The sequence below is a fragment of the Piliocolobus tephrosceles genome, chromosome 16, assembly GCF_002776525.5.
Source record: "Piliocolobus tephrosceles isolate RC106 chromosome 16, ASM277652v3, whole genome shotgun sequence".
NCBI classification, from domain to species: Eukaryota; Metazoa; Chordata; class Mammalia; order Primates; family Cercopithecidae; genus Piliocolobus; species Piliocolobus tephrosceles.
Genome location: NC_045449.1, coordinates 56,383,512 through 56,395,063, shown reverse-complemented (window position 1 = coordinate 56,395,063; position 11,552 = coordinate 56,383,512). Strand labels below are relative to the sequence as shown.

Below are 11,552 nucleotides of genomic sequence, written 5' to 3'. Positions count from 1 at the left end.
CAAAAAAAAAAAAAAAAAAATAGCTGGGCGAGGTGGCAGGCGCCTGTAGTCCCAGCTACTCAGAGGCTGAGGCAGGAGAATGGCATAAACCCAGGAGGCAGAGCTTGCAGTGAGCTGAGATCTGGCCACTGCACTCCAGCCTGGACGACAGGGCGAGACTCCGTCTCAAAAAAAAAAAAAAAAAAAAAAAAAGAATGCTTTTACTAACTCATGCAACATATAATTACACTGAGTGCCTATTAGAGCAGGTCCTGTTCTGGGCATTGGTGATACAGAAGTGAACAAAGCAAAGTCCTTGATCTGATGGAGCTTACATTCCAGAGGGGGGAAGTCAGAAAAAAGTCTATCATAGTACTTCAGCTGGTATAAGACTAAGGAGAAAAACAACTCAGGGCCTAGGAGCTCAATAACAGGTGGGGCGGGTGGGGAGAAGTTGCTATTTTATAGTGTGGCCAGGGTAGGCCTCTCTAATAGGGTAAATATAAGCAGAAACCAGAGGGAACTGAGAGAGCGGGGCATGCTGATATATGGGTGAAGAATGTTAGGGCAAAGGTAACAGCCAACGCTAAGGCCCCGAGGTGAGAGCATCACTGAGAGAGAGAGTATTCGAGAAAACTAGTGTGCATGGAATCTGATGAGAAAGGGAGATAGTAGTAAAACATGTCAGGGTGGAGGAAAACAAACCATGCAGGGCCATTTTGAGGACTTTTCGACAGGGGAGTGGCATGACTGGACTTATGTTTCAACACAATCACTCTGCTTTGCTGAAAACAGATTAAAAGAAAACAAAGGTCAAAGCAAAGGGTCCAGTTATCTCAGTGGGAGACAATGGTTTAAGTTGGAGTGGCAGTAGTGAAGAGAATTAGAAGTGGTAAAATTCTGAACATATGCCGAACGCAGTGGCTCATGTCTGTAATCCCAGCACTTTGGGAAGCCAAGGCGGGTGGATCACCTGAGAGTAGGAATTCGAGCCCAGCCTGGCCAACATGGCAAAACTCTGTCTCTACTAAAAATATAAAAATCAGCCAGGCATGGTAGCAGACACCTGTACTCCCAGCTACTTGGGAGGCTGGGGTGGGGAAATCGCTTGAGCCCAAGAAGTGGAGGTTGTAATGAGCTGAGATTGCCCCACTGCACTCCAGCCAGCCAGAGTGAGACCCTGTCTCAAAAAAAAAAAACAAAACAAAACAGAGAGGGATGTTAAGAAGAAAATGAAGGTAGACAAACGAGTCTGAAGACAGAGCCCTGGAACACTCTAATGTTCAGAGACAGAGGATATGAGGAAAAATCAAGAATGGAAGCCAAATGAAGACCATATGCTTAGAGAAGAAAGAAGTGATCAACAGTCGCTGATGAATTACATCAGATGAGTTCTGATGCGAAGGTCGTATTCTCTGAAATATTGGAAAGGAAACGGCTTCCAGATTTTTTGCAATGATAAACAATACCTCAATAAATATCTTTGTGTAATTTTATGGGAATGGAATTTCTGGACCCAAGGATATGTAAACTTAACATTGAGATACATTACCAAGTGGTCCATACGACTTCAACAATTTACAGACAGAATAAAACTGAATGTATTCTAAACTATCACCTACACCAAGAACTATCAAATTTATTAATCCTTGCCAATTTGCTAGGTCAAAAATGTTATCTTGTTTTATTTTGCACTTCTCTATGGCCAAAATTGAGCATTATTTCATGTTATTAGCCACTTACCTTCTTTTCAAAAACAGTCTTTACCTACTTTTCTATGAATCTGCTTTCCTTTGCTGACTTACACTTGTATATTAATACTAACCCTTTTACTATTTTCTTTCCTTATACTACTAAGCTTATATGCTGGCTGGTACTGCTAAGAAGCAAAGAGAAACAGAACTGTACCAGAGCATTTAGACTTCTGGTTTTCATACTGTTTCCATGTTCCTTCTGCATACATGACCATTTTGTTACTCGTCTCTGCCACCTCTTTGCATGTGAGAACAATGTGGCTACAGCATCTGCTACTCCTCTGATAGCAGAGCGTGTCAGCTGATAGGAGCAGGAGGTCTTTCACGTGCATCCACCACAAGCCTGCATAACCATATTTTTTACAAGATGGAAAGGGGAACAAGTTCTTGCTGACCAAATCTTGTGTATTTAACTACGTGCTCACTACACGGTGGGCACTCAGTATTTGTGGAGTACACAAAGGGAACTCCTCTCAAGTGAAAAAGAGGTCATTTTATTGCCTTAAAAATGACCAAAAGATAAATAACTCTCTGATTATCCAAGGTTATTCCTGGAAAAGTAAGATCCAAGATAAAGATTTAACAAAGGCTGGGCACGGTGGCTCACGCCTGTAATCCCAGCACTTTGGGAGGCTGAGGCGGATGGATCATGAGGTCAGGAGATCGAGACCATCCTGGCTAACATGGTGAAACCCCATCTCTACTAAAAATACAAAAAATCAGCTGGTCGTGCTGGCGGGTGCCTGTAGTCCCAGCTACTCAGGAGGCTGAGGCAGGAGAATGGCATGAACCCGGGAGGCAGAGCTTGCAGTGAGCCGAGATCATGCCACTGCACTCCAGGCCAGGCGACAGAGCCAGACTCTGTCTCAAAACAAAAAACAAAACAAAACAAAACAAAAAAGCAAAGATTTAACAAAAGTAAGTGAATGATAAACATTAACAATTTCGAAATGTGTGAATGACACATACATTCTCTAAAACAACACTATAGCGTACTGCATTCTCAAAGAAACTATTCCATACTGCTATCAGTCCCTCTTACAATATTATATGGGTCAATTATCCCATTTTTAAAGTATGTATATTTCCTTCGACACCTGGGGATAGGACTATACTGTCTTCACACAAGAAGTTTCCCCATTCCTTTGATGATTAAGATCAAAACACTTCTAATATTAAACACTGAAATAAAAGTGAGCGCTACATACATTTAAGTAAGATTAATAAAAACAAGTAAGATAATGATTCATCTGTTTATTCCAGTGGGTGGTGAATAGCCAGAGCTATCCCAGGCAGCTCAGGGTGCAAGCAGAAACCAGACCTGGACAGGAAGCCATTCTGTTGCACACACACACCCACAGTCACTCAGACTGGGACTCTGTAGACACACCAATGAACCTAACGTGCACATCTCTGGGATACGGGAGGAAACCAGAGTGCCCTGAGAAAACCCACGCAGACACAGGGAAAACATGCAAACTCCACAAAGACAGTGGCATCAGCTCACAGTGTCTAATTAACACTATCACGAAACGACGCTGAATGAAATGATGTTATTCAAGGAGTGTTGTATCTCTTTCTTAAGGTAAAGCTATCATAACTATAAGAAAACATTCCAAATCATGCATGATAGCTTCCTATCTGGTTAAGTGTTTTATTATTTGTATTTCCTTTCCTTACCCACCATTTTCAGCACCTTTTTGAACACAGTTGGTGTAGTGTGGATTGAAGACTTATAGATACCATAGGGCAAATAAACAGGAAACTTAGATTATAACTGGACAAAATGAACTGGTAACAGGGACAAAATGTGGATAAGTCGTGACTTAGTTCTGAAAGATGCCCCTGAAAGTAGAATAGGAATACGGCGATGGGGCTTTCTGTTACTCTGGTACTCTTGGCAACAAACAGGTGACCCGGTAGGGCCCAGAAACCAGGAAAAATAACATTTGGTTCAAATTGTATTCACAGTGCCTTATGAAATGAGGTCAAACTTTCATAATACTCAAATTCTTGTTCTTCAAAGATGGAGAAAGAAGTAAGCTGAAAGGAGCAAACAGGTAGCCAAATATTTCTGAGAAAGCTAACTGTACCAATACTCTGAAGGGGCGAGAAAGCAAGTGTGTACATAGCCCAAATACTACACAGGGCAAATGATCAGTAACCTTGCTGTGAGAATGCCTGCCTACATACTAAAACTGTACTGACTTGAGTATTAACTTACATAGATGATGGCTGAGGAGATTCTATTTTTAATTATATCTTGGTTACTAATGGAATTTGATCTGTATTTTCTTCTCTGTCAATCTAAGATGATGCTTTCCTTCCATTCCATTGTGGGTTCAGGCATTGACAAAGCAGTCTCCCTCAGGAGTTTGAACGAACGGAGACTGGGAAAAACACAACACATTTAGAAGTGATGTAGAATTAGGGATGTTTGGGAATGATGATAAAGGGAGATCACATTTTTTAAAAAAGTATTAGAAATGCCCTTATCTCTCTATCAAAATAATTAATCCAACTTCATCAAGGAGCGCTAGGGCAATGGCAAGGATCTGAATTAACTTAGGCTTTGTACTCACTGAAACAAAAGTGAAGCAGAGGCCAGCTCCCCTTTGTGCCAGCTGCTCTGTGTCAAGCCGAGGTTTTGCTAGCATCACTGACATGAGGGTTGGCAGAGCAGACTGCTCCTCCGTTGCCTCCTTTGCAGCACTGCCATCTAAACCATAGAGGGGCTGTTCTACTCGTCGCTGGAAAACAGTAAAGAAACACACAAATAACATGAAAAAGATAATCTGATACTGCCCAAACATGTAACAGGTTAAAAACAGTTATCAAATATAAGATGAATGATTTTTTTAAAAAAGGCCTCTCTAAAAATAATTATGGAGAGCACAGCAACATTATCATTGTATTATAACCTATCTAAAAATGTGACTATCTTACTCAAATTCTTTGACATTATATTTTAATGGTTCTATATTTTTGAGAGTCTGAATTTACATGTTGCTTTGTAGAATTCTACAAATCCACTTCATAATGCCCTCAACCCTACAGAGGAAATATTATTTCTATCCTGTAGGTAAATGAAAATTAAGACACTGTCCCGAGACTTTTCTTCTCTTTTCTTTTTTTTTTTTTTTTGAGATGGAGTTTCACTCTTGCTGCCCAGGCTGGAGTGCAGTGGCATGATCTCTGCTCTCACTGCAAACTCTACCTCCTGGGTTCAAGCAATTCTCCTGTCTCAGCCTCCCAAGTAGCTGGGATTACAGGTGCCACCACGTCTGGCTAATTTTTTTGTATTTTTAGTACAGACAGGGTTTCACCACGTTGGCCAGGCTGGTCTCAAACTTCTGACCTCAGGTGATCCGCCCGCCTCAGCCTCCCAAAGTGCTGGGATTACAGGCATGAGCCACCGTGCCTGGCCTGTTCCGTGACTTTATAGGTAAAGCTTATTTCACTCTCAATTCTATTCTCACTATACTGTGTTCAGATGCAAAAATCTAAAATAAATACAAGCAAAACAAGTTCCACAGTATACTAAAAGGATAATACACCACAATTACGCATAATTTACTCCAGAAACCTAAAAATGATTAGACATTAGCAAATCTACTAATGTAATTCATTACATTAACTTTAGGGAGGGATAAATTAAGATTCTTCCTGTTGGATACCAAAAAGGATACACACACTGTTAGGCAACTCTTAAAAGACTAGAATTGGCTGGGCACAGTGGCTCATGCCTATAATCCCAGCACTTTGGGAGGCTAAGGCAGGCGGATCACTTGAGGTCAGGAGTTCAAGACCAGCCTGGCCAACATGGTGAAACCCATCTCTACTAAAAATACAAAAATTAGCTGGGCATGGTGGTGGGCACCTATAATGCAAGATACTCGGGAGGCTAAGGCAGAAGAATCGCTTATACCCAGGAGGCGGAAGTTGCAGTGAGCCCAGATTGTGCCACTACACTCCAGCCTGGGTAACAGAGCATGACTCCATCTCAAAAAAAAGAAAAGACTGGAATTATCCACTTTTAATGCAATGAAGAGTATATTTTTCAAAAATCAACACAAAATATCATAATTAATGGTGACACTGGAGACCTTTTCATTAAAGCTAGAAAACAAAAGTAACATATTCTCATATTAAACGTTATAAAAGTTTTAGCCAATGTAAAAAAAGAAAAAATGAGGTAAAAATATTAGAAATCAAAGATTTTTAGTGTCATTTTTGGATGATATAACTATTCACAAAGGAAACCAACCAAATCAATGGAAAAATTACTATAGCAATTAAAAGGAGTTCAGTAAGATGGCCAAATACAAAATAAATACACTAAAATCGATAGCTTCCCCAACTGATTTTAATCAGAGCATGTAACAGAAGGAAAAGCAGATTCAAAGTAGCAAACAAAAATCTGTAAAATACTTGAAAGCAAACTTAAGAAACATGCAGAACACTTATGAAGAAAAACTATACAGCTTCACAGATGAGTATTAAAAATGATCTAAATTAAGTGGTAATATCATGTTCCTGGGTTCAGATTCTACAAACATCAAATTTCTCTAAAACCCAAGTTTAAGGTTTTAATTTTGTTTTTGGCCTTTTTCTCTTCCAAGGGATAGTCTTATGGTGGTACAGTAGTCATCTAGGTTCTCTCTCATGCTTTCTCGGGCAGTTGTTTTTGTGGGATTTCACAATAAATTCTAAGGTTCACTTAAAAAAAAAAATCATAATCAGCCACATAATTTTTCAGAAAGAGTATCAGGGAAACTTGATCAGATATCGAAACATACTACAATGTTACATTAACTAAAACAGTATCATACAGATACAGAAGCAGACAGATTGACCAGTGGCACAGAATACAGAATTCAGAAACAGATCTATATAATATGGATACATAATTTGTGATTAATGTGCATTTCATATCAGTGGGAACTTATTAAAAAGATGGTAGGACATTTGCACAGACATTAGAAAAAAAGAGAAAAGTAGATTCCTACCTTTCATAACATATAAAAATTACAAGAAGAAAAAATTAACAAATGTTTTTAGAATTTTCTAGTTGTAAAGGACTTTTAAACATGACATTAAAAATATAAACCATGGTCAGGTATGGTGGCTCATGCCTGTAATCCCAGCACTTTGGGAGGCCAAGGTGGGCAAATTACTTGAGGTCAGGAGTTTAAGACTAGCCTGACCAATGTGGCAAAACCCTATCTCTACTAAAAATACAAAAATTAGCTGGGCATGGTGGCATGTGCCTGTAGTGCCAGTTACTCAGGAGGCTGAGGCATGAGAATCACTTGAACCCGGGAGGCAGAGGCTGCAGTGAGCCAAGATCACACCACTGCACTCCAGCCTGGGCAACACAGCAAGACCCTGTCTCAAAAGGAAAAAAAAAAAAAAATACACACACACACACACACACACACACACACACACCCCATATAGGCATATACCACATGGGAACATCTAGGAATAAGAAAAATCCCGTAAGTCATAAAGGAAAAACACTGATAAATTTAACTACTTCAATTTTTTTACACCTGAATGGTAAAAGTCAACATAAAAAGAAAAGATTACAAACAAGCAAAAGTATTTACAATATAACAAATCAATAATATAAATAATTTATTAAATCTTAACAAATAATGCTTTACCTATCAGTAAAACAAAAACCAAAAACACACAAATATTTCAAAAGAGACATATGCAAAGGACCTGAACAAGCATTAAAAGAGAAATCCAAAAGGCCATTAAACATCTGATGTTTAATATATATAACTAATGAACAAATGCAAGTTAAAACAAGGTATTTTTCTTTATGCAAAGGTTACAATGATAAAATTCAGTATTAGCAGGGTGTGAAAAAATTGGTACTCTCAAACTGCTAATAACCTTCTAGCAATTTATGTGATGACATTTTTAAATGATCATATTCTGACTTGGGAATTACAATTAGGGGATTTATCAGGGAAAAATTCGTAAGTTAAGAAGTATGTATAAGGACGTTCGTTACACTATTTATAGAATACAAATGTTTACAAGATACTGGTTAAATAAAGTAATACAATGGAAATAAGAAAACCTATTATATAAACATACACGTATATCTCAAAAAGTCTGGAAATATTTGCCCACCATACTCTCTAATAACAGTTCTTTTGGAGGGAACTTTCTATTTCACCATTTCTGAATAGTTGAACTTTCATAATCCGCATGAATAAAGGAAATAATTTTCCTTAATCAGGAATAGTTCTTTAATGTTTTCATGTCAAAAAATAAAAGTAAAATGATCCTGACAAAGAAATTTAGTTTTGGAATCTATGAGTAGAGTCCTCCTCATGATCAACACTCCTACCCCACCAAATGTAACAGTTTAAACTCAGGCTCCAGAACACCTGTGATACCCATTGATGACAACATTCTCACTGCATGGGAGAATGAGCTGCAACAGTAAAATTAAACCTTCTGTCATATAGTCAATAAATACCTGCCAAGGATTGAAAGATTTAAAAACATTTATGTAAATATCCTATGTAGGCTAGAGCCTTTCCTGTTTGAACCAACCTCTCCCTGGGAGGAGGGGGTGGGGGAAGCTATACAGATAGGATAAAATATGGGCGAACAATAACAACAAAAAACATTAAAAGCACTGAAGACTTGATTAAATATTAGGGATCTGCCAGGGCAAAATCTAAGGGAAATTAGGAACATCAGACAGGTAAAAGAAACACCAAAGCCACATATGACCTAAGGGCCGCTGCAGATCTTGAATTTTCATTTTCAGGGCAACATGGTATCAAGCAGATAGTCACAGATCAAAGCCCAGCCCACCCAAGGGAGAGGGTTCAATAGGAAACCCTTCCCACTTCAAGCTGGGCCTCCAAAGAGCTACCTACATTCTCAAGGAAAGGGTAAACCAGAAGAAAAATTACCCCCACCCTCAGATGGCTGCAAGGAAGTTGCCTTGGCAGTGTAAGAGTCGGGGGTTCTCTTGAGAAATGTTGACACAATCCAAATCAATATTTCCCAGTAGCTGAAATAAAGCAAACAAAATAAGCAAACTACACAAAATATAAGCTATAAATGCACTAAAGTGGTCTATAAGAGGTAAAATCTCTAGGTACTCGGAAGCAGCAAATAAAAATTTTCCCTGGAGTAATACATCTTCATTCATCCTAGATCTTAAAGAAACCCCCCAAAAATTTTTCAAGAACAATGAGGAGTACACAGTTAAAAAACAAAGCATAAAAGAAATAAAGCCATGAACAACAACTAAGAAAAACAAGAGACACCAGAAACAGATTCATAAAAGCTTCAGATGCTAGAATTATCAAACAGATTATAAAATAATTGTGTCTACCATATTTTAAAAAATAAAAGACAGGCTTGAAAATATCTGCAGAAAATATAATTCTTTTTCTTCAAAAGGCAGTAACCAATTCAATAGGGCTAACAGCAAATTAGAAACAATAAAACAGGATCTGGGAACTGAAAGGCAAGAAGAAATTACCCATGATGGAGTATATAAAGACAAGAAGAACAAAAATACAAAAAAAGAAGTCAAAAGGCATGGTAATAAAATTAGAAAGTATAATGTATGGTTAATTAGAATTTCATAAGAGAAAGAAAAGAAGAACAAATCAGAGATAATATTCAAAGAGACAATGGCTAATTATTCAGAACTAATGAAAGACACTAACCCGCAAATTCCAGAAGTCCAAGAAATCACAAGCCAGAGAAATGAAATGACACATCATCGTAAAACTACAGAACACCATAGCTAACAACTTTTAAAGCAGTCAGGGGGAAAAAAGCAGATACCTTCAAAGAAACAACAGGCAAATGACAGCTGATTTCTTAATAGTAACAATGGAGGGTTAGAACTTGGTAATGAATTACTGCTCAATTGTGTTAAAAGAAAAAAAAAAGCGAATCTAAAAACATACACAGCCAAAAATACCTTTCAGGAATAAGAGCAAAATAAAGTTATTTCAGTAAACAAAAACCTAGAGAGTTAATCCCTAGCAGATATATTCTAGAATACTAATGGAATACTTAGGCAGAAGGAAAGTGACCCCAGGTGGAAGGTGTAGGATGCAAAAAGGAAAAAAGTACAAAGAGGTAAATACACAGATAAACCTAAACGAACACTGATAGCATTAAACAATATTTTATGAGACCAAAAAAAGGCAAAATAAAAACATACATCACTACCACCAAATCAGTAGCAGAGTAAACAGTGTTCTGAGGACATGATTTTATTTGGTAGAGGATAAAGATACAACTGACTTCGAATTTTGGCATGTGGTAATTTATTTTTGCGGGGGGGGGGGGGGTTTATTTGAAACGGGGTCTCACTTTATGCTCCAGAATGGAGTGCAGTAGTGTGATCATGGCTCACTCCAGCCTCGACCTCCTAAGCTCAAGGAATCCTCCCACCTCAGCCACCTGAGTAGCTGGGACTATAAGGTGCATGCCACCATGCCAGGCTAATTTTTAAATTTTCTTTGTTTGTTTGTTTCTGAGATGGAGTCTCACACTGTCACCAGGGCTAGAGTGCAGTGGTGCGATCTCGGTTCACTGTAAGTGCTACCTCCCGGGTTCAAGAGATTCTCCTGCCTCAGCCTTCTGAGTGGCAAGTTACAAGCACCTGCCACCAAGCCCAGCTAAGTTTTTGTATTTTTAGTAGAGGTATGGGTTCATCATGTTGGCCAGGCTGGTCTCGAACTCCTGACCTCATGATTTGCCTGCCTTGTAGAGACAGGGGTCTCACTATATTGCTTAGGCTGGTCTCGAACTCCCGAGCTGGAGTAATCCTCCCACGTGGGTTCCCAGGTCTCCCAAAGTGCAAGGATTACACGCGTGAGCCACCATGCCTGGCCGTAAGTGGTACTTTCTAAGAGAAACACCAAAGACAGCCTAGCTACTAGTAGAAGAGGAAAATAGAAAATGACTTTAAAAAAAAAAATTCAATCTAAATGAAGGCAAGAAATTAAAGAAAAAGGAACAGAGAACAGCCAGGATAAATAAAAAACACATTAAATGATGATGTATCTAAACTTAATAGAGTGGTAATTATAATGAATGTAAATAGGATAATAGAAAAATTTTAGACTTAAGAGAAAAAAATCTAATTACATGGTATTTGCCAAAGAAAGAAAACATAATAATGCAAAGTTGACAGTATTAAGAATGGAAATAGTTATATCTCACAATGGTTTGGATATATTAAACATCAGATAAACCACATTTAAAGCAAAGGGCTTCAGCCAGGCTTGGGGGCTCACACCTGTAATCCCAATACTTTGGGAGGCCGAGGCAGGCGGACCACTTGATGCCAGGAGTTCCAGACCAGCCTGGCCAACATGGAGAAACTCCAACTAAAAATACAAAAAGGTTATCTGGGCATGGTGACACATGCCTGTAATCCCAGGTACTTGGGAGGCTGAGGCACAAGAATCACTTGAACCCAGGAGGCGGAGGTTGTAGTGAGCTGAGATTGTGCACTGCACTCCAGCCGAGGCAACAGAGTGAGAACTTATCTCAAAAATAAAAATTAAGGCCGGGCGCGGTGGCTCAAGCCTGTAATCCCAGCACTTTGGGAGGCCGAGACGGGCGGCTCACGAGGTCAGGAGATCGAGACCATCCTGGTGAACACGGTGAAACCCCGTCTCTGCCAAAGAAAATACAAAAAACTAGCCGGGCGAGGTGGCGGGCGCCTGTAGTCCCAGCTCTCGGGAGGCTGAGGCAGGAGAATGGCGTAAACCCGGGAGGCGGAGCTTGCAGTGAGCTGAGATCCGGCCA

The 11,552-nt window shown here is 39.2% G+C and overlaps 1 protein-coding gene across 8 annotated transcripts in view; it reads right to left on the bottom strand.

Annotated features, from left to right (window-relative positions):
- TLK2 (tousled like kinase 2) overlaps positions 1-11,552 on the bottom strand; it is a 144,410-nt gene that overhangs the window by 76,986 nt on the left and 55,872 nt on the right. For all 8 annotated transcript variants that reach the window (XM_023192326.2, XM_031934386.1, XM_031934387.1 and 5 more), the window contains one exon: positions 4,316-4,483. In XM_023192326.2, coding sequence (XP_023048094.1) covers positions 4,316-4,483 — 168 coding nt within the window. The remainder of the gene's footprint in view (positions 1-4,315; positions 4,484-11,552) is intronic.